Source organism: Lepisosteus oculatus, chromosome 19 (genome assembly GCF_040954835.1).
Source record: "Lepisosteus oculatus isolate fLepOcu1 chromosome 19, fLepOcu1.hap2, whole genome shotgun sequence".
In the NCBI taxonomy this organism is placed as follows: Eukaryota; Metazoa; Chordata; class Actinopteri; order Semionotiformes; family Lepisosteidae; genus Lepisosteus; species Lepisosteus oculatus.
Window position 1 is genome coordinate 2907826 of NC_090714.1, and position 17491 is coordinate 2925316.

Genomic DNA, 17491 nt, shown 5'->3' on the forward strand with positions numbered 1-17491 from the left:
TCCCCTCTCAAATACCCAGGCTCTGTCTTTCTCCCTCTCCTCTTCTTTGCCTCCATCTCTTTCTCTCTCCCCCCTCTCTGTCGACACGTCTTCTCCTCGTCGAAGCCGCCTCACGTTCAGCCTCTCTCCTTTGTGCGCCGCCGTTCTCTCAGACACATCCTGCCTTCCTCTCTCTCTCTTTCTCCCCACATTTCTGTTCACTCGGTCACATGCGCAGCCTCTCCGTGCCTCTCCTTCTCACTCTCTCTCTCTCTCTCTCATTTCTCCCCGTCAGTCACACATCCAGCTTCTCTCTCTCTCGCTCTCTCTCTCTCGTTCGCTCCTCTCTCCCATTCCGGCTCTCACACGTGCACATGGTCTCTGCCGCCCAAGGACGCTGCCAGACCCTCGGCACCAGCTTCGGGGTGCTTGCCTCCATCTCGTTCCCTGGCAGGCAGAGCTGCCCTAAAGTTTGGGGAGAAGCCGAGAGCGGGGAAGAGACAGGAAGTCGATGGAGCACAACCACATCTTCAACAACAGCACTGGGCAGCCGCACAGCCTGCAGAGCTGCCCTCTTGGACTGCTGCCTGTTATCTACTACAGTGCCCTGCTGTGCCTTGGGCTGCCAGGTAAGGTGCCAGCGCAGAGACAGGTGTGTTTGGTTCAGCCAGTTTTGTGTGCTTGTCTTGCATCCTGCCACGGTAAGGGAGCACTTACCTTCAGCTGATTCACTTGCAGGTTTTCTGCCATGGGGCACTTCTGAACCCTCGTTTGCCATCTCCTTCTCCTCCTGCTCTCCTTTCCTTGACTGTTTTCTAACTTAGCCCCTGCATTCTGCTGCCAAGACGCACCTTTGGCAGCTTGCACCCTTGACGTGACTCTGTGACCACGTTGGGGCTCCCTTCGCAGCTCTTTAGCATCGAAACTCTCAGTCTGCTCCCTTGCTGTCCCTGTGTCTGGCTTCCTTCTGGAGCCCCGTCTCTTCAACTTTCAAAAGCTCCATCATGAAATGCTCATAGTATTGTCTGCACACATTGTCATTTTTAGTCATATCATAGCTTTTTATTGGTGTCCTCATACAGTGCATATTTAAATAATGTTTGCATGGCAAGTGGCCCATTCATTCTCTTCAGCTGTATGCAGCATGGTACCCTGTGTTTAAAGATCGCCAGCCTGTGGCATTCATAAAGCATTTATCTCTTTTGGCTGTAATTGGTGGTTAATCACTCCTGAGTAACTCAGATAGGGCACTGTTAGTTAGCCAGCCATAGACAAAACTTTGGAAATAATATGGTGAGCAATCTTCTTTTTCAAAAGAACACAAAAAGCCCTTTTGGGTTTATTGTTGGATTGTTTTGACATTTTGTGTTAATTCAACCTATAATTTGACTTGCTGTGAGGTTGTGCTAACTTAATTGACCAGTTGCAAAAGTATTGTGCAATTCTGTTTAGCAGCGTCATGGTTTGTAATAATGCCTCAGAATAATCTCGGAACTTTATTATCTGCCAGAAACAAAAGGAGCAGGTAAAAACCTTTATGCTGATTTAAACAAATGTATCGTCTGAACTTGCTGTTTTTATACCCCCTTGACCTACTTTAAAAAGATGACAGGCTAGCGGATCAATTTTGTATGTCGGCGTACATGATGACAATAATGAAATGAATCTTCAAAATCTGTCCTAGCTCAAGGGTTAGATGGTGGTTTAATTATTTTCTATGAATGGCAGAAGTAGCACCTGTTGTGTAAACGAATGAACACCTTTTGCATACAATTTATCAAAACATGGAATGAATGCATAAAAAATGCAGCGAGTTACAGATGGGGACATGCACACTGAAATCAGCTCGGCTTGCTCTTGTGCAGGGTTAGATGTAATCAAGCACCACTCGAGGTGTGCTTCTTTTTCAGCCAGCAAGCCTGCCCTATCTTGTGGTAAGCCATCAAAAGAGAATTTCACCTCTTAATTCTTTACTAAAATTACTAATAGTCATGTTTTATAAGCTGAAAAGACTTGAAGAAATACTGCTCTGTGCTTATAAAGTTTCAGAAACCTATCACTTCACTTACTGTGATGACAAATTAGGTTTGTTTTAATTTTGCGTGCAGAAACTGTTCAAAGCAATTATTCCAACCTGGTGCTAGAACACAAGTTGCAAATCTCAAATTTCGACACATTAACCATACTGATTTATATACGGCATATACCCTATATAAGCATATCGAGTCTCCAGCAGAGTAGAAACAAATTGTGACCTCAGCGTGCAGTCAGTGGCAACACTAAGGAACTAACAGGCAGTGCAGTTTTACGGTGTTGCTATGAAGCGAGCCACATAATGAAGAGATTGCTATTGATTTGCAATTAAGGTGATTGATCTTGAATTAACAGAAGAATTGCTGGCCCTTAACGCCAGGGAAAACAGTATAGCACAGTGCCAGATTGTCAGATTGGGAAATCAGGAGTCAATATGTATTAAAGATGCATCAAACACAATGTACTATTATTCAAGCTTCAGCTTTTCAAATGTTCTGGATCACAGAGATGGGGTTGCACTGCCTTCTGATCATGACTATGTTTTGGTGTAAAAGACTTAGTTTACTTGGAGCTTTATTGTCATTCAACTACAGATGATCAGATCACTGGCTCCTTTTATTGAATTCTTTGTTATGTTACTGCCTTGCTGTCTAAGCTTGTTATATTGTAATTCTGCATTTTACTTGCCTGTTGTCTAACTTATCTTGCACTGTATTGTTATTATTTCACTGAGGAACTTATTGAATTAGATTTTGTAATGCAATCTGTTTAGTCCACTTCACTTGCCTACTGTCTGAGCAAGTGTGCCCAGGTAGAAACAGAACTTAACATCTTCTAGCTGTACTTTATTTTTTTCATGGACAATGGATGAATGACTTTCTCATCCAGCCTACCAAGTTAACAAACTTGGGCATTTTCTGTCAGCTTTCGGAAATTGTCCCTTGCTTTAATATGGTGAAAATAAGCCTTCAAATTGCTTAGAAAAATTGCAGAAGCCTTTACTTTTGATTGTTTCTTTCCATTGTGGAAGTAGTGGAGAACTAGCCATTATTTTCAGCTAGATGTTGAGCCAAGGAATTGATTTTTTTGTATGTTCTTCAGTGTGAAAAAAATCATCTTTTTCTTATTCAATTGAATGTTTTTTTGCACTTCAGTACATGCTCAATCATATAGAGGAGTTGGTTTTCAATAGCACTGATTGTGTTTTTCTACACTTTGCTATACTGTATGTCTGTGCTGAAATCCATAATACAGATGAACTGAACTAATACCTTGCTCATTATGTGTCAGTTATGTAAAGCATGATTCACAGGTGAATAACACAATATTCAGTCAATAAGGCATCAATACAAGTAAAACCAGGGCATCTCTCTAAGACCTATTTTCTGATTAATCTGACATGGTTCTGTACTATTTTAGTGCCATTTTACAGCTCACTGGAGAGTCAATACAGAACATTTCAGCAAAACACAGATATAGGTATGTGGGTCATTCTGTATCACATCATCTCACATTCTGGAGGTTTGAATAACCATTTTAGAAATAAACAGTAAAAGCAAACAAAACCAAGTCTTAGCATAAGGAAATACATAGGTTTAATTTTCTAAGCTTCATCTCCAGAAGTTCTTAAAGTCTACATTTTACATTTGAGACAAGTTGGTTATTTACTGTAAATGCAGGTATTCTTTTGTCGGTGTATTGTCTGAACTGCCGAAATGAGTCTGTTCTACAGGGGTTGTATACTTTTTCAATAATGAATATAGTATATTTGATGAAGATTACAGCAAACAAATGCTTATTGGGACTATATAGAGAATTTCTTGTATCTGTTTAGCATTTTATCCCATAGGATCCCGAATTTGTTCTCGCGCAGTAGGGCAGGAGGACTCTCTTCATCCATCACTGAAGTGCAGTGGTGTTGCTGAGTGATTCTCAGCAGCCTTTATGTGCCAGCAACCCCACCACACAGGAGATCAGGAGAAGAAGTGAGAAATTCATCAATTGAATCAAGAAGTATTTTAATTATTTGCTTGACTGTGCAAGTGCAAAGTGAAAATGTAGCAAGGGCATCAGGGTAGACTCCTGTATTCTTTGGAAAGTACAGTGGGATAGATAAAAACTGACCAGCCAGGATGTTGATTTAAGTCATTGATCTCATCCAGAGGATGGCACCTTCTCCAGCAGTGTCCCAGTCAGCATGCTGGAGTATTGGTTTAAAAAATTGAGGTCCAGAGGGAGGAGTTTCACCGAGCAGTTGGCCAACACTACTTGGAGATCTCTTTACTGCACTACTGGCCAGGGCCAGTCCTGCTTAGTTTCTGAGATTTGACCAGGTCGAACAGGTAGCACTGTTGTCAGACACAGGTTGTCCCATCTTGAATTTTCAGTAACTGTGATTTCTGACTGGCACATAGAGCTAAGAAAGTAGGTATGCAGCCTATTTTGAACTCTAAGGATTTCAGATGGCTTCCCTTCTAAAACGGAAGTTGTGAGGTCATGATTAAGATGAATGATTTTATATGGAACAACAGGTCTTATACAGCCTGCATTTGGCTGGCATCCCACCCAGAGTGTAACCTGCATTGCACCCGTTGCTTGCTGGGATAGGCTCTGGGTCCCCAAGTCCCTTTAGTATTGGCTAAAGTGGTTAGAAAATGGATGAACTCTTATAGAGTACTGTTTTGTCTGGAATTGTTGTCAGGCCGTCGATAAATTATTTAAACAAGGACACAATACTGTGACGTGCCCTGATTAAAACATGCTGGGAGGATGCAAATTTTGTGTCCTGTTACCATAGCCAGTGGGGTGACCCTTGGCGTGTTAGGGTACTCACATGCTGTGGTACTCTTTCCTTCAGGGGAAGAATTAAAACCCACAGTTCTTTCCAGCATTCAATTCTGTTTCCAGAATCTACAGTAAGTAGAATGTGGACATTTGTTACAGATGTTAATGTCAGACATTTTGCACATAAGCTCTTATTACTTTATAACTGTCAGCATTTATCTCAGCTGAGCAATTTCTTCTTTATATCTGAGCAATTGTTCCTTTCCCTTCATTTTTATTCCAAAGCTAGGGAGTACCAGAACACTGCCTGAGGGGGGAACTGATGTCCACTGAGTGACTGATGAGTTCAGTGCAGTTTTGAAATAAGTTTATTAACAGACGCCCATCCAGAGAGCAAAGCAGATGCAGTGGCTTCTTTGCTGTACCATTCAATCACTTTTAAGGGCCTATTATATTCCATCTTCAAGCCTGGTCTGCTTCTTATGTTACCATAACTGCTGTGTTTAGGACAAGGACATAACATAAATGTGAACACAGAATGAACACATACTGTATGTGATATAAGAATATTTCAAACATGAACTCTGAATTTGTAGTCTGATGTCCAGCTGTTTTTTAGCCACATAACAACTGGACGCTTCCAGAGTTCAATAACTAGTGTGCTGTTTACGTTATCTGCCTGCTTTCTTAACATAAAGGAACAATGTCTAGATGAGGGGTTCAGATCTGGACTGGGGTGCCTTCTGTATGGTGTTTGTAGGCTCTCACTGCAGGTCTTCTCTGCATGCTTCAGTTTTCCCCTTTAGAGACTGGTGTCTCTAAATTCTCCCTGTGTGCGTGAATGTGACTTCAAACGGACTACTGTGGCCCAGAGTGTAGTCCTGTCTATATTTTTCTGGATAATCTCTGGGATGTCATGATCCTCACTGGAAATAAGCAGCTTTCAGGTAACTGAAGGATGCAAAGTGTAGTCAGGGTAAAAAATAAAGTACTATTTGGCTGTCAGGGCGTTGCTTTTGTAAAGTGAAGAGACCTATTGTGGTAACAAGATAGAAGTTTTATAAAAGCTCGTGAGACTGTTGTCTTGAATGAGATGTTTATTTAAATTTGGGAACTTTTCCCATTTCTTCAATGTTAAGGTTTGGGATGAATTGGAATTTGGGATGATATTAGCATGTCCCTGCTCAGGCCTGGCACAATGGATGTCCTACAGGATGCTCTTCATATTGAGGAAAGCTGGGGGAACTGGGGCTCCGGCTGTATAACTGGAAGTTATTTCAGCTTTTTTGCAGGGTCTAAGGCAGACAATTGCAAGAGGAAATTGAAGGACCCGAAACAGGGACTCCAACAAACGCTGGCTGCACTGAATTGAAATGTCACACGGCGCTTCTCAGCCTCAGCCGTTTTCGTGTCTGGCTTTGAACGAAGTTTGTTTTAAAGCCCCTGCAGTGTAGTGAACATATGCAATCCCCAAAAATGATCATTAATCGCCCACCTTTCATTACCTGGATGGGAAATCACGTTTTAGGTTACTGGAATTTATAATCAGAATTCTTATATAAACAAATTAGTTACTCCCATGCACTGGAGAGGAATATACATAGTGATAGCACTCTAATTTGTTTTTAATATAACACAGTAAAACATTGTAGCATTTGTGTGGGCACCATGCCATTTCAAATTTATAGCCATTTTGAGTTAATTGGATGGAGAGGAATTCGATTGTTACTCATTTCTTTCTTTAAAATATTTCTGTCAGGCATAAACTAAGTTGGTAAGTCCCAGCTCAAGAGAATTGTCTATCACTGCCTTATGCCCACTTGTTACAAAATGTATCTAGGTAAATAGGCTGTTCCCTATTCCTCCTCCAGCAAGAAAAAAACATTCAGAGCAAATGACTGGCATGTTGGTGAGGAGAGCCTTGCTGGCCTTGTTATTGGGCCTGTGAGTACAGTAACCAGTGGAGCTGAAGGAATACTAATGGTTAATCAGGCTGTGTGTGCAGCATGTGTCCACCAAGGTGCCACCAGCCTGAGGCATTTCATTCAGGCCAGCATCCGGAGTTGGATTCCAGGTGGGATTGAATGGGCCTGAAAGAGATACAAATCACATTATAAAGTCCCGTACTGTTGGCAGTCCCTTTGCAAATCATAAAACAAATGGCATTCTTGTGGCAGCAACTGTTCAACAACAGTCCTGCTGTATTGAAGCCAGCAGTGCTGCACACAGAAAGCATTGATGGAATGTAACACCTGGGAAAATGCAGACACAAACACAACAGCGTCTGGTAATTTGGCTTCCGTACCATAGTTTCTGGGTGCAGGAACTCATGCTGAAGGTTAGTATTTATGCCAGGTGAGTTAAATTGCTGCAGGCATCAGGTATCCAGGTTAATTCAGGAAGAAGGGATCCTGAAAGCTTGGCTCTCAAGCATTCCATCTATCTTGGTCTCCATGCATTGCTGGTGCAATCTCTTCACCAACCATCGAGGGCGATGGCACAGCTCCCTCCAAAGATCACTTGACATTGATCTGCACAGAGTGTTACTCGTTTTCAAGAGACAATAAACTGCATCGATGAGCCCAGTTTCCCCCACTTCTGAACAGTTTTGGAATATAGTTATATATAGACGGTGATCCGGTGCTCGGGTGGCGTGGCGCAGGCGAGAAAAGTCCAAACAGTCCAAAAGGGGAAACCGGGGTGCAGTCCAGGGTCCAGGTGCCGGGAGATCCATCCAAGACAGACGAAGTTAAAATCCGGAATGGGATCCGGAACAGGAACAGGGAACCAGGAAGATAAAAACAGGAAAATGAGGCCAGGCGCTCCAAGCCCCAGACTCGGATGGTCAGGATGCCGTAACGAAGCCTGTGCCGTCAGGTCTCTGCTGGACCCACTGCCAGGCGGGCTTCCGGGCGTCCATCTCCCAGTGCTGAACGAGGAATAGCGGGAGCACCGGGCTTAAATAATAACAGGCAAAACAGGGGTCAGGTGCTCGTAAATAAACTAAAATCCGAAAGGGTAGGAGCGCCCTTAAGAGGAGGGATGACGATCGTGTCACCAACCTGGCAGCAACTTGATTATTTCTGTAAACTATATCAGCCAGTTTGGTTCCGCGCGTGTTGCCATTGTATTGGCCTGCAGGTGCAGATTGCTATTTTGGCAGGACAAGATTGGGTTTGTCATCGCATTTTAATATGAAAACGGGATTTTCTTTGTGACTCGACGGGACATGTCACAGCGGCACAGAAAAGATGGCGAGAGAGACTGAAACTTCATGTTTTTCTTGGAGAAACACGAGGGTCTTTTGTCTGAAGCTACAGGAACTACCTATTAAATGGACTCCTGTGGCTTTTGTTTCTTGCCTCCTTTCTGAGACATGGATCTATATTAAGGATTAGTGTGTTAAATGCCCAGATTACAGCTGAACAGCCACACACCTGGAGAAGCTAGAGAACAGAAAAAAAGCTTAAAGCAGAAAAAATCTTCATGCAGATCCGACAGATAGGATTTTTTTTGGGGGGGCATGATACATAGGATACTCCAGAGGCATGCACATTATGAGAATAAATGGAGGAAATTGAGAAATTGAAGTTTGAATTAATTTTCTCCCAAGCTGCCATTTACTTAATGGAAGCACAAGACTTACTGTAGTGGATTTTTTCCAACACATCGCCCCATACCCTTGTGGATAAACTAAAGTGTGTGGTGCCTCAGGGACCACCTCCACAGCAATAGAACTAATGAGAAATTACAATTCATCACCATCCAGTTGAAGAGGTGCATCAGAAATAAAATCACCCAGCTTTGAAACAGGAGCTGAATTCACTAGGTCTCATGCACATCCTTTCTAAACACAAGCCCACAGTGAAGGAACACAGCCATGTTCCAAAAGCAATTCTCCCTTACAACGCTGTCTCAAGCATTACAGAATAAATTGAACGAAGGAACTCTTTATTTATGAAGACTCCTTTGATACTTTACAACTTTGTTGTGCTGCTTTTATATTAACTGAAGGCATACATTTGGAGCAATGTTACGCTTTCAATTAACAGGGGTGTAGGTCTTAGTGCCAAACTCCTTCATTCTGCTTGGTCACTGGCAATACTACCTGGATATTTTGGTGTTTGCAGTCTGTGTGCTTTCCTGTAAACAAAAGCACGTTATCCAGTGAGACTGCTGAGAAATGAGTGAGAAGTGTCAATTTCACTAAATGAGCTCACTTCCCTGTCCAGCCCACAGCAGAGAAGACACAGCCGCTAAGGAAGACTAGAACACAGCAAGTTTTAAATACGAAAGAAGTTCAGAGCAGGAATGCCTGAGCAAAACCCTTCCCACCCACCATGTCTGTGTCTAACTGCATTCATGACGTCATGGGAGCCTTAAGTAGTTCACTGACTCTCTACTACATTATCACATTACATTACATTATCACATTGTGTGATAAAGAATAATTCTGCATATTAACCCCAAAGGATTTTTCATCAGAGTTTCTTTTTTTGATTCGCTTCAAATGGTCCTATTCTTATATTGTTGTTAGACAAATTTGGCAAATGTCAAAGAGAAGTACAGTACAAGTGTGATCTCGTAAATTGTAGCATAACTGAGATACTGGCACGTCCAGCGAAAACTGTACTTTTTTAATTAGTTTTCCGTGAGTTTGGGGCTCTTTCTGTCTCTTCTGTGAGTCTTAGGAAGCGCCACTCATCAGCGACGGCATGGGGCCTATCCTGTCCTAAGGCCAAAGGCAGTCAAGAGGCAGCTGCTTATCACACAGGCCCTAGGTGATGCCATGTCTGTCTCTGATGAGTCACCAGGGAGCACTGCCTTGGCTTCCTGATGCACAGTTCGGCTCGCTGGGGATTTTTATATGGGCTGCCTCAGGGACTGAGCTCTGCGCTGGTATTCAAGCTTTCCAAGCCACTGGGGACCATCCCGCCTTGCCTTAAGCCTTCAGTAGCTGGCAGAGACGATTACAGCTGCCCTGGCATCTATGGACGAGGAGAGCAAAGAGATGGATATCTATCCCAGAGGCAGAACTAGGGCTGGATGGAAAGGCAGGAAAAGATTATTTCCCCACTTACATCCTGTCTGGCCCACTTTGTGGAAAGAAACCGTCTATCCAAGCTGGGCGTAGCTGCTGCGCTGGAGGGTTTTGAGGGAGATGATCTCATCTACTTTCTGCAACAACGTTTACCTGAACGGTAAGCATCATGGGCCACCTTCAGTCCCATCAGTGTCATGAGGATGTCTGATGGCTGTGGTGGATGGAGGGATAGGCCTTGGACTTTACTCATTAAATGCCTGCTGCATGCACCAGTGAAGCTCTCTGGGCTCCTGTGCTTTATCGGTGGACAGGCGTGTGTTTTTTCTGGGAGAAGGCTGATCAGAACCAAAATCAATTAGCGTAGGAAAGAAAGTGATTTGCAGCTCAGAGACTCTTGTGTAGAATATTCTGATATTTAGGCTAAGGCTCCAGTGTCTCATTATGGAAGCTGATTAGTACTGATGTAAAGTGAGGTTTGAAAATGGGTGTAACGGGCTAAGCTGCGTCAAGTGCACCATTTGTAGAAAAGGGAATCCCAGGCTCACCATTGCGAGGTGCCACATTTCACAAGACATGGTTTTGCTCTGCAGTGGATTGGCAGATCCATTTCAACAGTCTCCTCTAGGGGTCTAGTCTGTTCTCCATCTGCCTTTCTAGTCCAAAACTGTCCCACTTTATATGGATGGAGTAATAAACAAGCTAGATACAATTCCTTATTGGTATACAGTCTTTGAAAATGCCATTTCTCTATTTTGATATTTATCACCCAATGTATCATTTATCAGCCAATCTGCTATAAATTGCAAATATATTTGCAACACCATTCTGGAGATTCTACATGAAGATCGCTCCTTCTCTCTAGTACAGTTGCACTCAGGGCATGACTGACACCTACAACGTTTTGGCTTGCGATGGGATCTGCTGGCAAGTACAGTATGTGATTAGTGTGCTATTGGATGTGATTGGTATGACTGTGCTGTTGAGACCTGCTCATCCTGAATGACAGCTTCCTTTTAATGTCTTCAGGCACAATGTCATCCACAAGTTTGGGTGGTGAATGAAATGCCCTCGAATCACAGCTGAGTACATTTACTTACAGTAACTGTTTTTATGAACAAATCACTTTGTTTCATGCACACACTGTCCACCTGGTCAGATATGTTCTTTTAAATATTTTCTTGATTATAGTACAGTACCTTTTCCCTCCATATACAGCACCTTTATGTTCTATATTTTGTACATTTATTGCAAGTTTTGATATGAAAAACAGTAAAGAGGGCCAATTGCACATTTCTGAGACATTTTTAAACAGATTTTAGACAAATAATTTGCATTTGAAAAATCAATAATGCACAAAGAAGGCAATGCTTCTTACAATTTCTATTTCATTGATTGGTTCCCTGTAGCATCTGTTTCAAACAGCTCACTCTTGGGTCCTGTTTTTTTAACTATTCAGCTGCAGTCTATCTCAAGTCCCTTATCTCTCCCTATACTGCCTTCTGACCTCGCTGAGCTGCCTCCTTTGACAGACTCCGCTCTCCGTGCCCCAAGGGCCAAATAATTCTTATCCCTGGCTCAGCAGTGTTGACCTGCTCCCTGAAATCACTCCTTTACAACCTTTGGGCATCTCCGAGGGCTCATCTGTTTAGACAGCACCTGTGATCTCTGTCACACTGCTGTAGAGCTTTACCACAAACCCATTCTGCTCTCTGCTCAATGACTGCTTCTTTATTGCAATCGATGAATTGGACCTACATGTTCTTCACTCTTCAGTGGACATTGTTTTTACACTGCTTTATGCTGCTGAGGCATTGCAATTCTCATTGTTCTTCTTATTTGCCTGCCTCACTGTTTTTACTTATTTTACTACTGTATTGGAATGTTGGTTGTATAAGAATATTCTGTATTTGTGTTGTCACCCTAGAGGAGGGAGTCTTCTAAAAATATATATAAAGCCTGATATTATAATGAAGGCTGCAAAGGAACAAGTAATAGGTTTATTCCATGCTGAAAAAAAGAAGAAAGAGAACACAACGTTTCGGCCGTGGAGCCTTCTTCAGGTGTGATGAAGAAGGTATTATAATGAAGGTATGTTAGGACAATCAGCAGGCTAATCTAACTCCGCATAGTGTCTTCCTCTGCTGATCATGGTTCCAATCTCAAGCTAGCCACTGCTAGTGTTGGCATCTGTCTGCCGACTTGTGTTCCATCACGTGCATTTACCATGCTTTCTTTCACTTCACCCTCTGAAATCTTGCATTTCCAAATATACTCAGACAGCGTCAGACATTCTCCATATTCATTCCACGCTTCACACATGATCTACTCAGTGCCTGCTGAACTTGGCAGCCAAAGCAACTTGCTTTTAGCTCCCTGATCAAGATCTGTGCTGGTGTTGTGCAAATCTTTGAGTTCTGTCTTTTCCTCAGCCAGGTGAGTTAACACCAAAGTATTAAGTGAGCTATACCTTTTTATTAGTTGGTTTGATTCAGTGTTACTCAAATTTGATCAGAGAGCTGACATTATATGATACAAAGGTAAATATATATCAGATATAGGTGCTAATGACAACAACAAGAAGAATAATTCTTCATACTTATATGGTGCTTTTCTGTGAGTGTAAGGTGCTCCCTACACTCTCTGTGTAGATCTAGATAAAAGTTTATAAATGGTAATTAATAGAAGAAAAATAAAACTCAGTTCCAGCGGCTCCACTAGTTAATGCAGTAAAGGTGCTTTTGGGAGCCCAGGCTGAGCTCTGAGAGCCAGGCGCAGCTGGTTCAAGCCTGTGTCTTGTCACTAGCTGGCTGTGACTGACAGACCCAGATGAAGAAAAAGGAGGGGTCCTGTTAGATCTGCTAATTGTTCGTTTGTAAATTTCGTAATGTAACTGAAAATGTTTTAATGCGCCTTATTTGAAATCCAGTAAGATTTCTTTTTCTATCCGAGCTGTAATTTATCCATGCACACACACGGACTTGCATATTGACCTGTCTGCTGCTGGTGAAGCAAGCCAAGATTGTTTCACAAGTTCTGGCTCATTAATTCTTGCTACTAGCTACAAAGACAACTGAACAGCATATTTGCTAGATTTGATCACTTTGGTCTGCCACTTAGCACTTTCTCTTTGAGAGCTACAAAGTGCAAAAACAAGAAGAAGAAAAGTATGAATTTGTTGGAGAAGGGCCATCTAGCCTAATAGCCTAATGACTGTATTGCAACGAAGCCTATGAAGAATTAGAGTAGTAAATGGATTTTGCACAGTTCATGTAGTGGCAAAACACTTAACCATTTGAATTTGAAACTTCAATGTTCTGAAACACAGAGACATCAGCAGTGAACATGGACAAGTTATTTTTGGAATGCACACAAAATCTCTAGATGTTCTGCAGAACTGTTGTTTTCTTGTTTGAAACTTGTGTGAAAATGCCTCCGATCAACAGTAAAGGAAGGAAAACTAACCGTGTTAACATTATTAATAATTTTACACAGGTGTGAATTATTAATAATGTTACACAGGTTGGATTTTGATGGCAGTTATCATTGAGTTTGCAAGGAAAAAAGAAATGTGGTTTAAACGTGACAGCAACCCCATTCACTTGCTATGGTTGTAGAAATAAAAATATGTATCCAGTTTATCTCTATATATATTAATGCCACTGCAAATTCCATTTTACCAGTGATAATGTTAGGCTACACCATTGAGCACTGGTCTGATTGTTGTTTATTTCAACAGTGAGCATGAAAGATTTTAACAGACTATTATGTTACCTTGATATTATATCAACAGTGTATAATGTTTTAAAACTGAGAATGAATTTTAAAAATGTGAGGTACTTCAATGTAGAAGGTAACAAACTGGTGTTTGTGAGAGCTTAAATGGAGTTTACAACACATTTTGAGGAGGGATAACTGGCCTCAGCTGTCCTAAATCAGAATCATGCCTCATATAATTTCCTCATTAACTACAGAAAACTATATACTGTACACACCTCTTCTTCCTTTGCAGTCCTTCTCCACCTCTTCTTCATTTTTGCCTCCAGTCAGTTCTAGACAGTGGTTAGTGTTCCAGATACGTTTGCCTACATTCCTCATAATCCCCTGAGTGCTATCATGTGGATCATAACTGTGAACCAAGATGTCAAAAACACATAACTGGTGATTCCAAAAATCAGGCAGGTATAACAGATCTGTTGGTAGTATATGTGGAGGGAAGTGTGTGTGTGTGTGATAAGAGTGGACCTGTAGTTTGATCATTATTTAAATTTGACCAAACCTCAGAAATAGTGGTATTTAACAGACTTTCGAGAGGAAGTCAAATTCTAATCTTGCATGCTGATTATGACTTTGTACTTCCTGGCTGCCCACAACTCGATCCATATTTTTCAAGCCCTCATTTCCTCCACCCCAGCTACACCCTTGTAGCTGCCACCCTGGTTCATTCCTCATAAGTGACTGAGTTGTGACAGTGCAGGCTGAAGATCAGAGCAGTCATTTCTTCAGCCATGGTAGTTAACACCAAAGTATTAAATACACTATTAATTCATATTTGGCAGCTCATTTCATTGTTATTAAGACTTGACCAAACTACTGATGCATATCCTGGCAGCTGTCTGCTATCACAATGGTGATTTAGCACTCCAGGCTTGGTGAGAGGTCTGGTTATCTCATAGGTCTCATAGGCGCATCAAACTTTTCTTTTCTATGGTGCTGTCTTAGTCTCTGCCCTTGCATGAACACAAGAACACAAGTTCTACTCCCTGGAGACACCCAGACATGGCCTGACAGGAAAAATTATGCTGTGATGACAAAGCAACAAATGCCTCCTTTAAAAAATTCTGCTGGATAAGCACTCACAGACACGGGCAGAGAATCAAGTTTAACACTCCTTTCCCATCCAAAAGAGAAGTGCTTTTTATACATTCTTAAATGCATTTTTACCTCCAATTATTTGGTCCCTCTTTTGTTAAATCGTATATCTGAAAGTGCACCTGTTGCTGTTGTTTTGGAGATTTGGAACCAAACCCACATAGAAACAATTTGTAATATGTTATGGATATATTATATATAGAGAAATGTAATATTTATAATAAAACTGAAGAAAATTTAATTGTATGTATCCATTTATGATAATATTACAAATAAATTAAATAAAATTAAATAGGATCATATATTTAAAATATATGAAAGTATAACATTAGATGATGTCATGACGTAATTTAATATCAATCTTGTATGCCTTTTAAATGTATTTCAATACATATTAATACAATGTAAAAAATCTATTTATTTTCAAATATATTTGAATACAATAAATACAGTAAATAGGCCTATATCATTTTAGGTCATTTCTCCAATGTATGCATACATGATATACGTACAGTATGTTCCACAGTACAGATCCCACTGTTTCCTAGCTCTGCAACAGACACACTGCCAGCCACCCACTGAAATCATTATGGCTCTGCAAGTTAGAAACCCCAGTGCTGATTTCCGCCCTGTTCAATTCTTTCCCCCCTTCTCTCTCTAATGGGGTTTCTTAAACCGAAGTTCAAGAAGAGGTCCAATTCTGATGTTGCTCTCCCACTCATTACTGTATAAAAAACATGTTGTGGCTGCACACAGCTCTGCACACATCTATTCCAGCCCTCCTCCTTCCACCCCAACTTCACTGTCGCAGCAGCTCCCTGGCTCATTCCTCAGAATGGGATGGGTTGTGCTCATTTCTTCTGCCAGGCATGTTAATAGAAACTTATGAAGTACCCTTATATTCATTGGCCCCCCTTTTGTTTTAGAATTTGGCCAAACTGCTGAAATGATGAAAAGAACCATCTGCGTTTCCTACATCCAAGCTGTAGGGGTATCCCCATACAAAAGGGGATTTTACCTGTTCAATTCAAAAGTTTCAATCTAACATTACACTGGCTCATCCAGAGTGCAGCTGGGATCTCATGTGGTGCTAAGTGAGATCTATTAGTCATAAGGATGGTTACATCTCTGAATTAAAATGAGCTAAGATCCAAGGAAACCAGGTGGAAATGAACTGCAAGGCACATTCCGGATTGGAAATGGGGGGAAGCTCACCTCCCAGCCATTTCGCAGAAGCTTATTCCCCAGACTTCCTGGAGGATGATCCCGAAACACATTGTGGAATTGATGAGTTGTGAGCAACAGCAACTGAAGTGAGATGTTTTCATCTGAATTATTTCTTTTACCCCTATGTTCTTAACCCTGGGGTGTCTAAAGCTGTTAATGTAACACAAGTGAAAACACTGGGAGGCAAATGCAAAGAGGCAAGGCCCTCAGCAGTTTAGGACTATACGTGTGCCAATATAGCTCAAGGCAGTGCTACAGCAGGGAGGGTAGCTGAGCTGGCAGGCAGGTCCAGTGCATCAATCAGTGGTGCTTATTAGCAATGGCAACATCGATTCAGTGTTTTAATTCATTCATTCCCATAACTGTTGGCCTGCCTGCCTGTGCCAGATGGGTGACACATTACTTGACTGAACATTACCTTTGAAGGCTGCCAAAAGGGGGTGACCATGCCATGGCAAATCTAGACTGAAGCTGGTGCCAGTGGCAGCCCACCTACTACCTACCACAGATCCTAGTAACGCAGCCAGACAGTATGACCTTCATCAGTGCCCTGCTTTCAACGGGAATCCAATTGCTCATCAAGCCGGGAGTACTCTCAGAGAGCACCAGCCTGGAGTAAATGATGCTGATTCTGAAGGGAAACTCCAGTCATTATCCTTGAGCACTATGTCTCTCACTGCTGCGTTGAAAATGCGCATTGCAGGCGTCATTTCTCTTGGTAATAGGCTGTCCCAGCCTGTAGATTAATAGCTGCAGACAGCAGCACAGCATCAGGGGCAGGGGCCCTGATGGCCTGAGTGGTGTTGTAGAGGGGTAAAATAGCAGCCGCAGAGAGAAAGTTTATTATCCAAGTCAAGTAACTTTGGAAATTACGTGGACTAAAAAGAACTTGTCAGTGAGGCAATAGTGAAAGAGGAAATGAAGGACACAAACAAGGTGCTCTTAACAAAAGACGGATCAATTCCAATTACCTATGGAAGCAGCAATGCAGCCTCTCGCTGCCTTACAGTCATATTGAGAAAAGAAGTTTTTTTTCTGGTCTTTTTTTCTAGCTAAATCTTTCTTATTTAGAGTGAGCCACTATTATTTTTTTTTCCCTTCGACTTCAATCTAGCATCAGCACTTTTCCCGATTGAGGCACTCACGGCTCCCCTTCGGGGCCTGTCCTTTTCCTCCTACACCTGTAGCTCTCACTTTGTCGGCTCACGGTGATCATCTGCCCCACTTTCTGGGTGACCCTCACACAAACTTTATTTCAGCTGACAGCGCGCACTCAGGCACTAAAGGGTGGCATGTTGCGTTTGTCAGATATTTTTCGCTGGCGACACAAAATAAACCTCATCTTTATTGAGTCTGTAGGCATTTGCATTTGTAATCTCTGTTCAGGAATTTGCTTCTATAATATTCTGGTCCTGCAGCATCAGCCTGGGGAGGGTCTATTTGCATTTCTCGTGCCTGAGCTTTTAGCTTTGAATCCACAGTTCCTGTTTTAAATTGCCAGGCATCTTACAAAATGTGTACTGCCTCATCGTGTTCATTTTCCTTTGAAAGCAT

At 41.9% G+C, this 17491-nt stretch overlaps 1 protein-coding gene across 1 annotated transcript in view; it reads left to right on the forward strand.

Moving 5' to 3' along the window:
• The first annotated feature begins 289 nt into the window (after positions 1 to 289).
• Positions 290 to 17491, forward strand: part of gpr139 (G protein-coupled receptor 139) — a 29901-nt gene continuing 12699 nt past the window's right edge. Inside the window, exon 1 of the mRNA XM_006637046.3 lies at positions 290 to 608. Within this exon, the coding sequence (XP_006637109.1) occupies positions 491 to 608 (118 nt within the window). The 5' untranslated portion in view covers positions 290 to 490. The remainder of the gene's footprint in view (positions 609 to 17491) is intronic.